The sequence below is a fragment of the Alosa alosa genome, chromosome 8 (genome assembly GCF_017589495.1).
Source record: "Alosa alosa isolate M-15738 ecotype Scorff River chromosome 8, AALO_Geno_1.1, whole genome shotgun sequence".
Taxonomy (NCBI): Eukaryota; Metazoa; Chordata; class Actinopteri; order Clupeiformes; family Clupeidae; genus Alosa; species Alosa alosa.
In genome coordinates, this window is record NC_063196.1 from 23220105 (window position 1) to 23240104 (window position 20000).

A 20000-nucleotide genomic window follows, 5' to 3' on the forward strand; every position below is an offset into this window, starting at 1 on the left:
TAGGCTTACTATGATAAACTAGCAAATTACTTTGTTTACAATATTTCCAGGCTTCAACCAGTGCTGCCTATCCAGACTTATGTGCACAATTATTTGAGTGTTAAGTTTAAAAATGAAGGTTAAGTTTAAAATAAAAGTGTTTAAATTGAACTTTTTCCCCTTCTGGTCCTTATCTGAAACAGATTTTAAAAATCAATAATTATCGATATCGACCGATATGAAATACTTATATCGTGATACAGTTTTCAGCCATATCGCCCAGCCCTACCCCCAAGCCAATCAGTCCTGCTCTAAACGTTTTTAAAACAAGGCCGAGGTCCCCAAGCTCCAAGACTGAGGAGACGTACTTATGTGCTACTGATGAGCTCCAAGAGGAAGAGGACGAAAGAAAGAAGGAAGGAAGGAAGGAAGGAAGAGAAGGAGGGAGAAAGAGAGAGAGAGAAAAGAGAGAGAGAGAAAGAGATGGTAGAGAGGCATGGAGGAAGAGAAGGAGGGAGAAAGAGAGAGAGAGAAAAGAGAAAGAGATGGTAGAGAGGCATGGAGGAAGAGAAGGAGGGAGAAGGAGAGAGAGAAAAGAGAAAGAGATGGTAGAGAGGCATGGAGGAAGAGAAGGAGGGAGAAAGAGAGAGAGAGAAAAGAGAAAGAGAGAAAGAGATGGTAGAGAGGCATGGAGGAAGAGAAGGAGGGAGAAAGAGAGAGAGAAAAAAGAAAGAGATGGTAGAGAGGCATGGAGGAAGAGAAGGAGGGAGAAGGAGAGAGAGAAAAGAGAAAGAGATGGTAGAGAGGCATGGAGGAAGAGAAGGAGGGAGAAGGAGAGAGAGAGAAAGAGATGGTAGAGAGGCATGGAGGAAGAGTAGGAGGGAGGTGAGGAGGGGTGAGGGGAAAACATGACGTTCAGCCACAGCCTATGCTCTGCAACAGAATGCTAACAGACGGTCCAACGCTTAACGTTGCTGCTGCTTTCAGTGCATAGGTACGCTATGAGTGAGCCTGCCGTAATGAGGAGGGCATGGCAGAGAGCCAGACAGAGATCGAGACAGAGAATGACCGTGATGGAGAGAGAAGAGAGAGAGATAGAGAGAGAGAATGACCATGATGGAAAGAGAGGAGAGAGAGAGAGAATGACCATGATGGAAAGACAGAGGAGAGAGAGAATGAGAGATAGAGAGAGAGAATGACCATGATGGAAAGAGGAGAGAGAGAGAGAGTGACCATGATGGAAAGAGAGGAGAGAGAGAGAGAATGAGAGATAGAGAGAGAGAATGACCATGATGGAAAGAGAGGAGAGAGAGAGAGAGGTGGAATGACAATCTAACACAGAGCAGAGAAAAACAGAAAAATAAATTAAAAAAGAAAGATTCATTGCCTGAATGAATGTATACATGAATGAATACATGAATGAATGATTGAATGAATGAATGAATGAATGAATGAATGAATGAATTAATTAATTAATTAATTAATTAATTAATGAAAAAAGCAAGTGAGAAAGAGGTATACAGTATGTGTAGGGAGCTAAATAATGATCTTGGTGGGTAACATCACCTTGAATGGTACCACAACAAAGGCTGAAAAAGACGGATTCGGTTGATGTAGATGGGACAGCGAGACTTTCAATCTGCCTCAGCATACACACACAGATGCTGCCATGGCAACCTTTGTGCATCTTTACATCTGAATCAGGACTTATATAACAGAGACAGGGAGGGAGAGAGAGAGAGAGAGAGAGAGAGAGAGAGGAGAGAGAGAGAGAGAGAGAGGAGTGAAAGTGACAGAAAGAGTAGTGGGAACTGGAGCATGGGTGAGATAGAGGTGAAGAGAAAGAGATGAGGGGTATAGACAGAAAGAAAGGAAGGGAAGAAAATGTAAATGGAGAGAGAGAGAGAGAGAGAGACATGAGGGACACAGTAAAGGCTACACCTGCCTACATCACTAACCTGGGCTGTGAGGAGGACACATCCTGTAGATAACTATCAGGTTTCCTGCTGCCGCATCATCAACTCCCCAAATTAGAGGGTTTTTTTTTCATGCATCATATACTGTATAGTGTGTGTGGAGGGTCTGCAAGTGTGTGAGGAGTCGTACCTGTGTGTGGAGAGTTGGCGTGTGTGTGTATGAGGAGTCCTACCTGTGTGTAGAGGGTCTGCGTGTGTGTGTGAGGAGTCGTACCTGTGTGTAGAGGTTCTGCGTGTATTGGATCATTACCTGTATTAGAGGTTCTATGTGTGTGTGTGTGAGTTCATTACCTGTGTGTGGAGGGTCTGTGTGTGTGTGTGGAGACGTACCTGTGTGTGGAAGGTCGGCGTGTGTGTTGAGGGTCTGCGTGTGTGTGAGGAGTCGTACCTGTGTGTGGAGGGTCTGCATGTGTGTGTGTGTGTGGAGGGTCGGCGTGTGTGTGTGGAGGGTCTGCGTGTGTGTGATCGTACCTGTGTGTGGAGAATTACAGGCGTGTTATTATTATTGTGGAGAATCGGTGTGTGTGTGGAGGGTTGGCATGTGTGTGTGGAGGGTCTGCGTGTGTGTGTGGAGGTTCTGCGTGTGTGTGAGGAGGGTCTGCGTGTGTGTGTGGAGTCGTACCTGTGTGTGGAGGGTCTGTGTGTGTGGAGGTCGGCGTGTGTGTGTGGAGGGTTGGTGTGTGTGGAGTGGGCCTACCTGTGTGTGGAAGGTCGGCGTGTGTGTGTGGAGGGTTGGGTGTGGAGGCATTGCCTGTGTGTGGAAGGTCGGCGTGTGTGTGTGGAGGGTTGGTGTGTGTGTGGAGTCGTACCTGTGTGTGGAAGGTCGGCGTGTGTGTGTGGAGGGTTGGTGTGTGTGTGGAGTCGTACCTGTATGTGGAGGGTCGGCGTGTGTGTGTATGAGGAGTCCTACCTGTGTGTATGAGATTATAACATTAATATTATTGATGGAAATGCCTGTGTGTAGAGGTTCTGCGTGTGTGTGAGGAGTCGTACCTGTGTGTAGAGGATCTGCGTGTGTGTGTGGAGGTTCTGCGTGTGTGTGTGTGAGGAGTTGTACCTGTGTGTGGAGGTTCTGCGTGTGTGTGTGTGAGGAGTCGTACCTGTGTGTGGAGGGTCTGCATGTGTGTGGAGGGTCGGCGTGTGTGTGTGGAGGGTCTGCGTGTGTGAGGTCATTTTCTGTGTGTGGAGAGATGCTGCATGTGTGTGTGTGTGGAGGGTCGGTATTATTATTGTGTGGAGGGTCTGCGTGTGTGTGTGGAGGGTTGGCATGTGTGTGGAGGGTCTGCGTGTGTGTGTGGAGGTTCTGCGTGTGTGTGTGGAGGGTCTGCGTGTGTGTGTGGAGTCGTACCTGTGTGTGGAGGTTCTGCGTGTGTGTGAGGAGGGTCTGCGTGTGTGTGTGGAGTCGTACCTGTGTGTGGAGGGTCTGTGTGTGGAAGGTCGGCGTGTGTGTGTGGAGGGTTGGTGTGTGTGTGGAGACGTACCTGTGTGTGGAAGGTCGGCGTGTGTGTGTGGAGGGTTGGTGTGTGTGTGGAGACGTACCTGTGTGTGGAAGGTCGGCGTGTGTGTGTGGAGGGTTGGTGGTGTGTGTGTGGAGTCGTACCTGTGTGTGGAAGGTCGGCGTGTGTGTGTGGAGGGTTGGTGTGTGTGTGGAGTCGTACCTGTATGTGGAGGGTCGGCGTGTGTGTGTATGAGGAGTCCTACCTGTGTGTAGAGGGTCTGCGTGTGTGTGTGTGAGGGAGTCGTACCTGTGTGTAGAGGTTCTGCGTGTGTGTGTGGAGGTTCTGGGTATTGTGTGAGTTGTACTATGTGTGGAGGTTCTAGGTAGTATTGTGAGGTGTTACCTGTGTAGAGGGTCCTGCGTGTGTGTGTGAGGAGTCGTACCTGTGTGTGGAGGGTCTGCGTCCCAAACAATGGAGGGGTTGGCATGTGTTGGAGATGCGTGTGTGTGTGAGGAGTCGTACCTGTGTGTGGAGGGTCTGCGTGTGTGTGAGGAGTCGTACCTGTGTGTGGAGGGTCTGCATGTGTGTGTGGAGGGTCGGCGTGTGTGTGTGGAGGGTCTGCGTGTGTGTGAGGAGTCGTACCTGTGTGTGGAGGGTCTGCATGTGTGTGTGTGGAGGGTCGGCGTGTGTGTGTGGAGGGTCGGTGTGTGTGTGGAGGGTTGGCATGTGTGTGTGGAGGGTCTGCGTGTGTGTGTGGAGGTTCTGCGTGTGTGTGAGGAGGGTCTGCGTGTGTGTGTGGAGGTTCTGCGTGTGTGTGAGGAGGGTCTGCGTGTGTGTGTGGAGTCGTACCTGTGTGTGGAGGGTCTGTGTGTGTGTGTGGAGACGTACCTGTCTGTGGAAGGTCGGCGTGTGTGTTGAGGGTCTGCGTGTGTGTGAGGAGTCGTACCTGTGTGTGGAGGGTCTGCATGTGTGTGTGGAGGTCGGCGTGTGGAGGGTCTGCGTGTGTGTGAGGAGTCGTACCTGTGTGTAGAGGGTCTGCGTGTGTGTGTGAGGAGTCGTACCTGTGTGTGGAGGGTCTGCGTCTGTGTGTGGAGGGTTGGCATGTGTGTGTGGAGGGTCTGCGTGTGTGTGTGAGGAGTCGTACACCTGTGTGTGTGGAGGGTCCTGCGTGTGTGAGGTCGTACCTGTGTGGAGGTCTGCATGTGTGTGTGTGTGGAGGGTCGTGTGTGTGTGGAGGGTCTGCATTAATGTGAAGTCGTACCTGTGTGTGGAGGATGCATGTGTGTGTGTGGAGGTCGGCGTGTGTGACAGAGGTCCAGCGTGTGTGTGGAGGGTTGTATGTGTGTGTGGAGGGTCTGCGTGTGTGTGTGGAGTTCGCATTATTATTAGCCAGGAGGTCACCGTGTGTGTGTGGAGGTTCTGCGTGTGTGTGGAGGGTCTGCGTGTGTGTGTGAAGTCGTACCTGTGTGTGGAGGGTCTGTGTGTGTGTGTGGAGACGTACCTGTCTGTGGAAGGTCGGCGTGTGTGTTGAGGGTCTGCGTGTGTGTGAGGAGTCGTACCTGTGTGTGGAGGGTCTGCATGTGTGTGTGGAGGGTCGGCGTGTGTGTGGAGGGTCTGCGTGTGTGTGAGGAGTCGTACCTGTGTGTGGAGAATGCATGTGTGTGTGTGGAGGGTCGTGATGTGTGTGGAGGGTCGTGTGTGTGAAATGAGTTGGCATGTATGTGTGGAGAGATGCTGCGTGTGTGTGTGTGGAGGTTCTGCGTGTGTGAGGAGGGTCTGCGTGTGTGTGTGGAGTCGTACCTGTGTGTGGAGGGTCTGTGTGTGTGTGGAAGGTCGGCGTGTGTGTGTGGAGGGTTGGTGTGTGTGTGGAGTCGTACCTGTGTGTGGAAGGTCGGCGTGTGTGTGTGGAGGGTTGATGTGTGTGTGGAGACGTCCCTGTGTGTGGAAGGTCGGCGTGTGTGTGTGGAGGGTTGGTGTGTGTGTGGAGTCGTACCTGTGTGTGGAGGGTCTGCGTCTGTGTGTGGAGGGTTGGCATGTGTGTGTGGAGGGTCTGCGTGTGTGTGTGAGGAGTCGTACCTGTGTGTGGAGGGTCTGCGTGTGTGTGAGGAGTCGTGCCACAGCAGTGGAGGGGTCTGCAGCATGTGTGTGTGGAGGTCGGCGTGTGTGTGGAGGTCTCGTGTGTGTGATTAAATGCCCTGTGTGTGGAGATCTGCATGTGTGTGTGTGGAGGGAGTGGCGTGTGTGTGTGGAGGGTCAGTACTTATTAATGGAGGGTTAGCATGTCATGTGGAGATCTGCGTGTGTGTGTGTGGAGGTTCTGCTGTGTATTGAGGAGATCTGCGTGTGTGTGTGGAGGTTCTGCGTGTGTGTGAGGAGATCTGCGATGTGTGTGTGGATCGTACCTGTGTGTGGAGGATCTGTGTGTTTGTGTGTGGAGACGTACCTGTCTGGAAGGAATCGTACATTATTGTGTTGAGGGTCTGCGTGTGTGGCGGGGAGTCGTGCCTGTGTGTGGAAGGTCTGCATGTGTGTGTGTGGAGAGATACGGCGTGTGTGTGGAGGTCTGCGTGTGTGTGAGAGTGCCTGTGTGTGGGGGTCTGCATTGTGTGGTCGTGCCTGTGTGTGGAGGGTCTGCGTCTGTGTGTGGAGGGTTGGCATGTGTGTGTGGAGGGTCTGCGTGTGTGTGTGAGGAGTCGTACCTGTGTGTGGAGGTTCTGCGTGTGTGTGAGGAGTCGTACCTGTGTGTGGAGGGTCTGCATGTGTGTGTGGAGGTGGCGTGTGTGTGGAGGGTCTGCGTGTGTGTGAGGAGTCGTACCTGTGTGTGGAGGGTCTGCATGTGTGTGTGGAGGGTCGGCGTGTGTGTGTGGAGGGTCGGCGTGTGTGTGTGGAGGGTTGGCATGTGTGTGTGGAGGGTCTGCGTGTGTGTGGAGGTTCTGCGTGTGTGTGAGGAGGGTCTGCGTGTGTGTGGAGTCGTACCTGTGTGTGGAGGGTCTGTGTGTGTGTGTGGAAGAGTCGTGATGTGTGTGTGGAGGTTGTGAGCCATTATTGTGTGGAGTCATTACCTGTGTGTGGAAGGTCGAGCTGTGTGTGTGGAGGGTTGATGTGTGTGTGTGGAGGCATTACTGTGTGTGGAAGGTGGCGTGTGTGTGTTAGAGGTTGGTGTGTGTGGAGTGGTACTATGTGCAGGAGGTCGGGCGTGTGTGTGTGGAGGGTTGGTGTGTGTGTGGAGTCGTACCTGTGTGTGGAGGGTCGGCGTGTGTGTGTGGAGGGTTGGTGTGTGTGGAGTCGTACCTGTGTGTGGAGGTCTGTGTGTGTGTGTGGAAGGTCGGCGTGTGTGTGTGGAGGTTGGTGTGTGTGTGTGGAGGGTCGGCTTGTGTGTGTGGAGGGTTGGCGTGTGTGAGGCTGGGAGGTCGGGGCCTGGTCAGTCTCTCTGGCTGCAGCTGCATGGACGACAGGAGGAGCTCCAATGGTCAGTCTCTCCGGGACAGACACACCACGGCCTGGAGGAGAATCACTACTCTCTGGTCTCCTCACTGCAGAAATCACACACACACACACACACACACACACACACACATCAGATACATACACACACACACACACACACACATCAGATACATACACACACACACACACACACACACACACACAAACACCAGGTGAGGTGGGAAACCTTTTTCCTAGCAACAGTATGGTGTTAGAAATGGTAGAAAGATTTCAAAGAATTGTAGACGCTACGGAAAGAGTGGAAAGGAGAAGCAGGACAAAAAACAGCCTGTTGCTCTGATGTGGCACTCAGAGAAGCACAAAGCGAGAGAGACATACACAAAACACTTTATATTCCATTCACACTAACAAAGTGACCTCCAGTAACCTCTCCCCCATACGGCACATGCACCAGGCCTTTTAACCACACACACCGCACACACACACACACACAGACACACACTCCCTGAAGGAGGCTGACATGTAGGTGCTCCGCACTCACATGGGTGAAGGCTCATTCTACAAACACACTCACACCACAGACACACACTCACATGCGCACACACACATACAAACACACTCACACACACACACTCACATGCGCGCAAACACACACACATACAAACACACTCACACGCAAACACACACACACTCACACACACTCACATGCGCACACACACACACACACACATGCACGCATGCAGCTGAATAGAAGTGTGTGTGTGTGTGTGTGTGTGTATGTGTGTGTGTGTGTGTGTGTGTGTGTGTGTGTGTGTGTGTGTGCGTGTGCGTGGGTGTGTGCAGTACACAGTGTACAACGCTGTCTTTCTGAGAAGTCAGTGACATTGTCAATGTGATAATAAAACTGCCTAGCTCCAGGGGCTGTCACGACTCTCCTTTTTTCTCTCTATTTCTCCCTCCTTCCTCTGCTCCTTCACTTGCTCGCTTTCTTCTGGCAAGGCCTCTTGAAGGGTGTTTTTTCTTTCTTTTTTGCATCTGTTCCTCACTTTCTTTCTCTTCCCTGTTTTTTGACTACGCCATCCTTCTCTCTCACTGTCGTTCCACTTTTCTAACTATCATTCTCTATCTAAGGCTACATTTAAATTCAAATGGTCACTTCGTACACACTTTATGGGAAGTGAATTCTGCCAGAGGCCATGAAAACATTTCTCTGGAGTGGGAGCGGCTCCACAACCGATCCCATAACTCTGTGGCTGTGGTGAGGAACTCTTTAAGCTTCATCCATATTTTTGTGATGGTGAAAGGAGGAAGAGTTTCCCGTCCTCTTTATCACTCTCTTTATCTTTTCTGAATCTCCCATCCTCCCCCTCTCTCTCTCTCTTTCTCATCCTCTCCCCCCCCCCTCTCTCTCTCTTTCCTCCATCCTCCTGAGTTTCCTTTTGTTCCTCTCTCTCTTTTCTCATTTTCATCATTTTATATGATCATTTTTATCTCCTCTTTTATGTCTATCTCCCTCTGTGTCACTCCTTCCCCCTCTCTCTCTCTATCTATCTATCTTTCATCTTCATTCTCCTGGGTTACACTAATTTTCTCTCTCTCTCTCTCTCTCTCTCTCTCTCTCTCTCTCTCTCTCTCTCTCTCCACTCTCATCTCATCCTCCTTTCCTCTCCCTCAACCTATTCCTCTCCTCTCTCACCCTCATCATTTCCCACTCGTTTTTCTCTCTCTCTCCCCCTCCATCGTCCTGGGTCTAACTATTTCTCTCTTATCCTCTCCCCTTCTTCCTCTCCTCATTTCTCTCTTATGTATCATTTTGCTCTTTCATCTATCTATCTCTCACCCTATTTTTTTCTCCCTCTGATCCCTCTCTCTCGTGTTAAGCTATTTACCCCCTCTTTCTGTCTTCTAACAGTTTCATCATTTCCTTTTCTCTCTCTCTTTCTCTCCCTCCCTCCCTCCCTCTCTCTCTCTCTCTTTCTCTCTCTCTCTCTCTCACCGTGCGTGTTGTGTGGGGGGCTGACTGGCGGGAGCCTGACGGTGGACATGGTGGCCCGTAGCAGACGGGCTCTGCTGGCCCCTGGGCCCTTCCTGCCGTCTGTCTGGTCAGCGGGTGGCTTGGGCAGAGCCGGCGCCTCCTCCAGGGCACCCCCACCCAGGACCGCAGCTGCCGCCACCACCGTCAGCCTGGGCTTCTGGACACACAGGGCAGGCACCGCACCGCACCGGGGAGATAGAGGTGGACAAACACACACGCGTCATACTCTGCACAATCCTTTAAGTTGGACTCAGAACATTAACAGAGAAATACAGTAACGCAGAGAGATGCATTCACAAAAACATGTATTTAAAACATAGAGTATGATGGAGAAATACATCATTTGCGTATGTAGTTAATTGTTATATATATATAACAATTAACTACATACTTATATATAATATATCTATAATAATTTACTACATACTTACAGTATTATAATATACAATATACCGGTACCTATATAATGAATGTGGTATAATAATTAACTACATACTTACAGTATGTTTAATATATCTATATGGAGAAACATGGATAAATACATGAGCAGAAATGGAGACATGCAAAAACATATAGAAATCCATTAGTAACAACAAAGATCCTTGATTACTAGCTCCGCTTTAACCCTCTCTGGTAACAAGATGTATTTCAAAGACAGCATGTGGACAATACAGACAGAAATACATATACATCATTTGTACCATGGAAATGGAAAAATGTTAAGCAATCTGAACAATGCTTTTGGTGTGTGAAAGATTTTCTGTGAAAGACACAGCACACAGACACATAAAGAAAAGAGCGAGGACTGTACATAAAGAGGTGGGAGATAAGAATGTTGTTTTTGCTGAACCAGAAAAAGGACATGCCCAGAGGCTTTTGTAAACAAACAAGTCAAGCAAATGGACAAAATAACAACAAACTAATAATGTGCAGAATCTTTTTTGATGTGATTCAAAACATTCATGGGAAGACATGGTGAAAAACAAAAGAATAGAGAAACAACATGAGTAGAAAAATCTGTTTGTTAGTTTGTGGAATGCTGTTTTGCTATCATGAAAGCAATGTAAGTGGTCAGAATTTTACAGCAAGCTAACAACGCGCAGAATTCTTTCAATGTAACCTAATTCAGAACATTTCAATGTAGCCTAATTCAGAACATTTCAATGTAGCCTAATTCAGAACATTTTGTAAGTTTCATTTTTGATATTTATTCCCATTTATGGAGCTCTGAGGGGACAGGGCAGCACACTTTATATGACTGACCAAGAGAGACAGACAATACATATGTTCTACTTTTTCTGTTCTGTTCTGTTCTTTCTTAGATGTTGGCAACACTAAATGAGCAACACTAATTCTTGGCATGCCAGTAAAGCCCTTTTTGAATAGATTCAAATTGACACCATATAGGAGTGAGAGTGAGAGAGAAAGAGAGAGAAAGAGAGAAAGGGAGAGAGGGAGAGAGAGAGGAAGAGAGACTTTACTCACATGGTCTAAGGGAGAGAGCCGTGTCCCAGAGCCTGGCCTGGAGTCCGGCGCTTCAAAGTTGCGGGCGTGCAGGCTGTGGGTGTCACAGATTACAATAATAATAATAATAATACATTTTATTTGTTACATAGCGCCTTTCAAAGCACCCAAGGTCGCTTCACACAAGCACACACAAGATATTTTACATTTTTGCCAGCGTACCCGAGACACCTAACAGTAGACATACAAGACAGACGACAAACAAAAATTAACAAATAATAAAATAAATAAATAAGAAATTTAAAAAAAGAGTCCGTGTTAACTTAGTCCAACTCAGTCCAACTTAGTCCAACTCAGATAAATTACAACACCAGGGTTCACCCTATACACAGGGACCATCTGATATATGTTACGTAAAAATGCAAACGCAAAATGACCTACAACAACTCAAATACATAAATTACTGTATGTAATTTTGTTAGGGAATACAGACTGACTGATCTGACAAATGAACAAATGAAGATGTGGTGTCTATTCTAAATAGTCTACATCACACACACACACACAAACACACACACACAAACACACACACATACAAACACACGGGCGGATTATGAACTTTCGGGCCCCTGGGCCCAGATGTATTAAGGGCCCCCCACTAATTGTCATATATGTGGGAGGGGGGGGGGTTTGGGGGCCTCCCCCAGAATTTTTTTAATTTGTTTGATGTGATTTCCTGTATTTTGGTGCATTTTGGGGATGGCCAATACTAAATTCAATCAGATTCATAGCCTACATCCTGATTTGTTGATATTGAGGCAATGATTCCATGCAAAGGCTTGGGCTTCAGGGCCCCCTTGGGCCCCTGGGCCTGGGCCCGGTAGGCCCGTGCAGTAATCCATCCCTGCACACACACAATCTCATTGTGTCATCATGCAAGATGAGCTAATTCAGTGTGTTCAGCGTTTCTCCATCGATCTGTTTTAAAGATGGCATCGTGACAGCAGAGGGGAGGACAGGCCGACTGACCTGAAAGCAGAGGGAGGGCGCCCATCCCGGGGTCGAGAAGAGCCCTCCCCAAATAGCTGGCGGTGTTCGTCTCGCGGGGTGAAAGGTCGCTGGGTGCGCAACGTCCGCAGTGACTGTCGGGCCTCCTGCACTATCTCCGCGCTGGTCTTGGGGCCAGAACCGGTGATCCGGTAGAACGGTTCCTGGCTGTCACGCCTGCGCTCCATTGCTCAAACAGCGTTTTGGATCAAACCACAGTGACCTTCCAAGGGTCTAAAATACACACCATCGCTCTGCCACAATCCAGGACCTGAGGAGAGCCCTGCATGATTCAAAAAGAGGGATGAAATCAGAGTGCAAAACTAACATGTGCAGCTAATTTAACATGCGGGCAAAGTACAAAGTCTGTCAACAAGTAAAAATCTTGTGTACAAAACTATCCTATCGTTTTGGAGCTTTAGCTTTTTATCAAATTACCTTTAATCTTAAAACTATTAAATTACCTTTAATCTTAATCTTAGTGCCCTGGGTGTTCTAAACAGGTCACAGTGTATGATATAGTCACCAGTGTTACACAGAGGGTATTCGGTCTGCTATTTATTGCAGCAGACTTATGCTACTATTTGCAAGAATTGCAAGCATACATTTAGAACTATCTGAATTGGAAGCATTGTCTTGCCATTTATGGATATTTTGGATCAGACATAGGCCGTGCTCCTTATTAAATGTGACTTCTGTATTACACCAAGTACCAAACTATGGAGAAACTCCTGGATCCAGTTTGAAAAAATAATGCATTAATGATTATTTATTTCAGTTGCCACTTCTTCAAAATGCATCACTATTTTCTGAGAACATACAAACTAAACAAACTAAAATTGTCCATGACAACAATAATACGGCAATCAGTGGATCAAGTCTAGGCCTATCAAATTCTTAATCACAATTTCAACATTGTAGGTCTAGAAAATAATTTAAAAATAATAATGAAAAATGACTGAAAATAATAGAAATGTAAATAAATGATAGAAATTAAAAGACAGCCAACATGAGCATACTCTAAAAGTCGTTAACATGAATGTGAGACTTTTAGGTAGTCTTTTTACATAATGCATTCATCAGGGGTCCCAAAAGTAAACTGCCATGAGTTTGCTAGGCTACAAATCTTTTGAGAGAAGTTATGAGAGCCCTGCAGGGTAGCTGCGCTCGCTCACAGCAGGCTCGAGCTCAGTTTGCCTGTGACAGTCTTGCGCGTGCATAGCTCGTCGCCATGGTTACCAAATGTAGCGGTTGCATGAGAGTGCTCAAGTATGACAACAAAAGTGAATGGATCTTTGCTACCAAACACGCATCCTCACAAATAATATAAGAGAAAGACCAGGCGTAATTGACAACCTTCAACACAAAAAGCGTATATGTAAAGAAAACATTTCCACAGCTTCTGGAACGAGATGAATGTTCTGCACTATGCCAGACGAATTCGTTATGGGAAGCTAACAATAGTTGGCTACTAGTTAGCTAGCGTGTCTGCTAACCAGCAATATCCTAAAACAAAGCTGTTAACATAGTGCTAGGTCCAGTGCCTGTTTGTCAACAAAAGGTAATTCGCCGCACGTCTTGGAATGCACTCACCTGTTGTTGTAGTTCATTTCTGCTTGAAACAGTCCGTCTTGTAACTAATTAACGTCACACTCAAGTAACTGACACTGCTGCTCCTCTACAGTAGGCATCTCGCGCCTAGTTACCCCTTTACAACGAGGTCACATGACCCGTTCCCAGTGCTTCACCCACGAGCAAAGCTCAAGGAAGTGTGTAACACTAGGCTACTGTCAAAGAGGTTAGACACATACGTCTATAGTCTTTGGTACAGTCTGGTAAAAGACAATTAAACAGTTTCGACTGGTCTGTTTGAGTTTACCTGGGTGTTAGTGTTTGTGATAGACACTAGGCCATTAACAGATGCCATGCCTAATAGTAGCCTAGCGTATTGGCCCCAAGAGTCATGATCTATCACCAGGCCAGTGGTCTAAGGTTAGGCTATAAGTTGGAATGGCTGGATGGCAGTCCTATGCATGAACACTTTTAAGAGCAATATATTTTTTAAATATTTTTTTTATATTTAAGAGCACTTTTTTTCACATTTTTAGTTCTTTTCGATGCACTACTCTGTGTGGTATGTGAATTAATGCCATTATTACATCGGTCAATTTGCTCCCCACCTGCATGTGGGGTGGGGGTACCTCTTTTTTACCATTGTAATTGATTACAATATGATAGCCTGTGAAATCTGCAGAGATGTTGATTTTATTTTATGTGTGCTGAATAAACCCACCACCCTTCTAACATAAATATTTTTGTGAGGAGAATAGCATAATAGACAAATTTGCATATGAGTACAAAGTAGTCCACTGAAGAACTTAGGCTGTGCGTGGGTATACACATCACCAATGCAACACTAAAATATATTGTTAATAAATGACCTATGAGTCATTCATATTTGCTCTGTAGTTCCCAAATCAATAACCTGACCTCCCTCTGCTCCTCAATGTCTTTGGATACATGAGTCAGCAGTTGGTGCATCCCACGCAAGCATCCAACATCAAGCAGTAATAATACATAAGATAAAAAAAAAAAAACAAAGTTTGTGTATAGAATGGGGAGAATTTTATTGGCACTATTGACAGCTACAAGAAAGCAAAAACAATTTTAAACAAAATGTAATTCATGCACATAATAAACAGAATTATATTGAAATTGTTCCTAACACACACACACACACACACACACACACACACACACACACACACACACACAGCAAGCACACAACAGATTAGGGCTGAAACGAATGATTATTTTCAGAAGATTAATCATTTTTTTCCCCCTATTAATCAAATATTTGTTTGACCAATAAACTGTCAAAAAATGGCAAATGACGATAATTATTTCCCCAAAACCCAAGACTGGTCCTCAAACGCCTTGTTTTGTCCACATGCCAAAGAGCCTACTGTCATAGAGGGCAACTAATGGGAAAATATTCTAGTATGGAGTAATCGACTAGTTGTCGCATCCCTACAGCAGATTATTGAACTGTTAACATGCACATGCTGTTTGCTGATGACTCTCATGGTAGCATGATGGATCAACGGCTTGTAATCATGTGCTGAACTGTCCCATGAAAACTGTTCAAATCACAGAGATCTCTGCCGTTGCAGATATTGTAAACTAGTAAGTACAACGTTGTTCACTCAGTCACCAAACTGGAACTGCTGTAATGCCCACTCGCTGACATACACACATATACAAAATGGCCTTTGAGAAAAGTAAGATCGCTTATTGCATTCATCTCCAAAGCATCGCATCTCTTCCTCCATTTTCAGCTTCTTGCTTTTTGTCCTTGTCCTTGGACAGCTCAAAATGAACACATTTATGTTACATTAAACAGGAATGACACACTTGTAAGTATAGTTCAGGGGCTTGAAGAGTATGAATGTATTTTACAAATGCATGCATCTATTAAGTTGTTGTTGTTTACAATGCACCAAGAAGATCACTTGTAGTATATTGTGCATGTCATGGCGGAAGGGAATGCTTTTTATTTTTTTCGGTCTGTTAAACATGCATTTTAAAACTTGATTGATATAGTACAGTGCTCTTAACACTTACAGATACATTTCTTGATTTGTTTTTAAATTCCAGGCAGGCAGCAAAAAGCATTTTCTAAAAGTGCGTCACGGCCCAGGCATTAACAGCCAGAAGATTTACCTTTTTGGCCACCATTTGAGGATCCGCGAGAAAGTGACGCAGCAATTAAACGAGCAAGAGACAAAATGGCGGAAGACCCACGTCACGTTGGTACAGTACACAATTGCCCCCGTCTTCCACAAGGTGTAGTCTTTTAAAACTCTGTGTGTGTGTGTGTATGTATGTGTTTCACAGACCTGATTCCTCTGTGCCCTTCCACTCTTGTGCGGTCCTCCGGCTTTGCAATCTGTCCACTCGATTTCACCGTCCTGCCAATGCCCACTGTTAGCCCCCCATTCAGACAGGACGGGCAGAGAAGGCATCGGTACAAACACACACGCCAGTTCTACTACCAGTACGCACACACACACATACACCCACCCACACACACACACACACACACACACACTCATACATACAGTCATGTAGAGAGAGAAGCTGAGAGGGTAAGAGACCATAACAGAACAAAATAAAGTACACAGTAACGCGGCCACCACATCCGAGTCTGTACCAGGTCGGTTTAAACCTGCGACTGCAGGTCAAGCCAGTCGTGCAGACTCTCGTCAGATTTGTCTGCTGGGCTGGACATTAAACATTCCCATTTAAAGGAACAAAAACAAATCAAAAGTCCTCTCTTTTTCCTCTTGTCTTCCTCTCTCTCTCTCCCTCTCTCTGAAAGTAAGATGCACATATAAGCAGTCTTGTGCACTCTGACTAGATTTAAATAGCTCCACAAGCTTCGTTCTCATGGATACAAGCGCTGCGATTGGTCGGGGGCAGCTGCCAGGCTTGGCCAATGAGGAGTCATCCCTGTGAAGCTGCCAATGGCTGGCAGAAAAGGTTGCTGCCATTTCATTGTCACTATGGGAGGGGGGAAAGATCTGGTCACGGGCAGTGTGGAGGACCATCACGAAAGGCCAGGCAATCACACAGACCTCCCAATGATATTCGGCCATTAGAATTAGAACAGCACAGGGTGGGCTGTGGCTTGGAATGGCAATGAATTTTACATTCTGAGTCATTATACCCATGCACACACTTACATGACAGGTACACACACAACATGCAAACACACACACATACACATACACACACATTTACATGTCAGGTACACACACAACACACAAACACACACACACATTTTATACTTACTTCGTTGCACCTAAGTGGCCCTTCTCACGTCATCTGGGGTAAATTGGCTTGCTTTGCGAAAGCTCCTTGGTGGTGTGTCTCCGTAGCAACTTCTTCCTTGTGGACATGTTTTCTGTTGTGTTGTTAGGTAATTAGCACAACGTTTTGAGCAGAACTTTTGTCGGACCCCCGTTTCTATTTTGAACGAGAAATATGACACAATACAAGGATTTCAAATGTGAACAGAGAGCATTAAATGCAACACAACAATCGCTGGCTCAGGTGCTATTAGGATTCCCTATACGCATTGTAAATGTCATCGCTCATTTGGCATAATACAGCATTTCATCTTTTTAAATGTACTGCATACAGTCGCACAGTAGGCTATCTTGAAGCATTAGTACTTGACAGACAACAGAAAGTGCTTACTGTTTCTTTAAAGGTAGCAGCTGACAGACTGTGTGAGTCGAGTCGGTGAGGTAAGGCAGTGAATCATCTGATGCAGCCACCTGATCAGGCCTTCCTGTTGCTCCACACCCCTACTCCTCAACTCCTCAGTCCGTCGGCCAGGCAGGATTTGACTGCTGTGTTGACTTTCCTGGTATAGTGCTGAGGTTGACAAGAGAGAGAGGGGCGGGGGGAGAGAGAATGTGTGTGTGTGTGTCTGGGGGGTGTAGGTGGGGTTTGTGGTCAGTCTAGAGACTTGGGTGCACAAAGACCATTTCTGTTTCTGAGTACGTGTTTGGGGAGGGGAGGTGTGTGGGGGTGAGTTTAGGGTGTGCACGTGTGGGTATTTTCAAGGGAGTGGATGTGTGTGTGCGTGCATGTGTGTGTGTGTGTGTGTGTGTGGCTTGTGCATAGCTCTTTTGATGTCCGAACAGTCACATGCACTGTCATTAAAATCAATGACCGTGCACATTCTCCGAAAAGTCTACTTTGAAACTCTTTCCCGATACAAAAAAAAAAAAAAACTTGCCTCGTTAGCAGTGGTCAGAACTTAAAATGCACTGCAAATTTCAAAGATAAAAGCCCTTCACAGAGCCTGCCTCAAGTCTTCCACTGAAAGACCTCTTTTATTCAGCCATGAGGTACGTTTGAGGAAGTCTCTGAAGAGGAACAGCTGAATGACATAGATAACATGGAGAGGTTGCATCATGAATGTATTCGTAACTGACCCCGGCCTGATATCATGATCAGAATGAGACCCTTGCTCTATTTAGAGTTGGTTCAACACACTCTCTCCCCTAATGACCATGATATAGTAAGTGTTACCATTGCTTATTAGTGTGTGTGGCATGGTGACAGTGGTAAAAACACCAATTAGGCTGCAACGCAAATAGCAAGTACACACAAACACACAACAACACTTACTAGAACACAGTGACTCATATACACATTCACACATGCATATGCATGCACACACCCACACACACACACACACACACACACACACATTTGGACGCGCACACACTTAAAAAACAAAACACACTCCAGACTCCCTGTGTGTACCCCTTACACCACTGCACCCACGCATGGAGCATGAGGACCGGACACTCTAAAAATAGCCTGGTCTCTCATCATCCCCCAGTGTGTGTGTGTGTGTGTGTGTGTGTGTGTGTGTGTGTGTGTGTGTGTCGGGGGGGTGTTTTTAATGAATCACGGATGTGGATGTGCAAACGACACACAGTCACTTACACACACAGAGAGACACTCAGACACATTCACACTCACACCAACCCACTCATACACACAACTTTGCCCAGGCAGTGGACGCTGGTCCTGATGAGTGAAAGAGGGTATTAATAGAGTCCCGTTGTTGGTCTTGGCACCACACGCCCAGTCCCTCACTTCCTGTCTGTTCCTTTTCCCAAAAAGAGATAGAGAGGGGGGGGGAGAGAGAGAGAGGAAAGGAGGAAGAGAAAGAAGTGTTTTTGGAAAAAATGAAAAGCAGCACAGGACTGTAGAGAGAGAGAGAGAGAGAGAGAGGGGGATAGAGAGAGTGTTTTGGGTGAAAATATTGGGAGAAAGTAGTATGGCAGAAGTAGATCAAAAAGGAGAGAGAGAGAGAAGAAGAGAGGGAAAAAAGAGGGGGAAGAAGAAGAAGAGAGGGGGAAGAAGAAGAGAGAGGAAGAAGAAGAGAGAGGGGAAGAAGAAGAGAGGGGGAAGAAGAAGAGAGGAAGAAGAAGAGAGAGGGGGAAGAAGAAGAGAGAGGAAGAACAAGAGAGAGGGGGAAGAAGAAGAGAGAGGAAGAACAAGAGAGAGGGGGAAGAAGAAGAGAGAGGAAGAAGAAGAGAGAGGGGGAAGAAGAAGAGAGAGGAAGAACAAGAGAGAGGGGGAAGAAGAAGAGAGAGGTGGAAGAACAAGAGAGAGAGGGTGGCTTTTGCTGACAATGTTCTGGAAGGTGCCGAGAAGGAATGACCAAATGGAATACAAGGCAGAGGGAGATCAAAAAGATACTCGCAGAGAAACTGAGAAAGTGCGATTGCTTTGCACATAGACAGCAACAGGCGGATTGGAGAGAGAGATATGAGACAGAAAAAAAAGGAAAGAGAGAAACTGTAGCCATGTTACTGAATGTGATTGCAGCAAAGACAGAAAGACAGAGAGGGAGAGAGAGAGAGAGAGAGAGAAAGAGGAGAGAGAGAGAGAGAGAAAGAGGAGAGAGTGAAAGGGGAGATAGAGGGAGACATTGTGTGTACTGTATGATGAGAGCAGAGAGTGAGCAGACTGCGCCTATTTCTTTGCTTTTGTCACTCACTGGCTCAGATGGGTCATGGGTAATAGCCAAATGACGACAGACTAGCTGGACTCATTTCCAAACAGAGCTCTGTGCGTGTGTGTGTGTGTGTGTGTGTGTGTGTGTGTGTGTGTGTGTGTGTGTGTGTGTTTGCGTAAGTGCATGTGGGTGGGGTGCATGGTAATGTGTGCATGTGTGTGTGTGTGTGGTTGTGTGTGTGCGTGTGTGTGTGTGTGTGTGGTTGTGTGTGTGTGTGATAGCCATCTCAAGCCAGATGGCAGTGACGACAACCCTCACGTGGCTCCCACCACCACACTGCGACTACAAGGTGGAACATAGTGGAGGCAGCTTAGAGGCTCACCATCTAACATACACTCCTCTTCTGAAATGATTTTTTTGTATTCATTCATTATATTTTGTGATCAATCTATATTAAAAAACAAGTGTCATTTTACACACACTGATACAGTCTACAGTTAGGGCCACTAACTTCAGTTCGACACTAAATTCTGCCCATGAGAAAAGAATAGGTGGCCAGAAACAACGATAAGACATAATCGACAGGTGATTTCAATGTATTATAAGATCATTAGAGGAAGATTGTACTCTCATCTTTATTAATTGCTTTACTGTAGATGACCAGAAGACAAGTAGCTCCATCTTTACCATCAGGGGGCATACTCAGCTAAATAGCTAAGGGATGGAGATCATTGTGTGTGTGTGTGTGTGTGTGTGTGTGTGTGTGTAGGAGGGGCGGGGGTTTGGGGGGGTGTTGCGTGTGTGTGTTTTTTTTATGTTTTTATGTCTTTTGGGTGCTATTTAATATCATGTATATACATATACATGTATACATACTCCCATTAGATTAGTTGTTTAAGCAATTCTATGATGACCATATGGCAGCTTGAGACTGAAATCGGACTGGTATCAGAACAAAACAGAACAGAAGATGGTCAAGAGAACCATGAAATCTGAATGAGACCCTTGTTGATCTTTGTTGACCGGTACAGCATGCCTCTCAGAGGGAAGCAGGAAGGGCAAGG

General features: G+C 46.5%; 2 protein-coding genes and 1 long non-coding RNA gene across 4 annotated transcripts in view; 1 reads left to right on the forward strand and 2 right to left on the reverse strand.

The window, feature by feature from the left end:
• armc2 (armadillo repeat containing 2) overlaps positions 1-13411 on the reverse strand; it is a 41959-nt gene extending 28548 nt beyond the window's left edge. The window contains exons 1-5 of the mRNA XM_048250246.1: positions 12981-13411; positions 11370-11670; positions 10362-10434; positions 8838-9033; positions 6750-6927 (exon numbers count right to left, since the gene is read on the reverse strand). Of these exons, the coding sequence (XP_048106203.1) occupies positions 6750-6927; positions 8838-9033; positions 10362-10434; positions 11370-11575 (653 nt within the window). The 5' untranslated portion in view covers positions 11576-11670; positions 12981-13411. The remainder of the gene's footprint in view (positions 1-6749; positions 6928-8837; positions 9034-10361; positions 10435-11369; positions 11671-12980) is intronic.
• rpain (RPA interacting protein) overlaps positions 9059-20000 on the forward strand; it is a 22191-nt gene continuing 11249 nt past the window's right edge. Inside the window, exons 1-2 of one of the 2 annotated variants that reach the window (XM_048250252.1) lie at positions 9059-9077; positions 15045-15200. In XM_048250252.1, the coding sequence (XP_048106209.1) occupies positions 15176-15200 (25 nt within the window). In that variant the 5' untranslated portion in view covers positions 9059-9077; positions 15045-15175. Of the gene's footprint in view, positions 9078-12642; positions 12949-15044; positions 15201-20000 lie in introns of those variants that run through there. The other variant, XM_048250249.1, reaches the window with a different exon arrangement.
• LOC125299121 lies at positions 13990-16844 on the reverse strand. Its single transcript, XR_007194323.1, has 2 exons — positions 16650-16844; positions 13990-16415 (listed from the first exon to the last, which is right to left on the reverse strand). It is a non-coding gene; the product is annotated as an uncharacterized LOC125299121 (long non-coding RNA).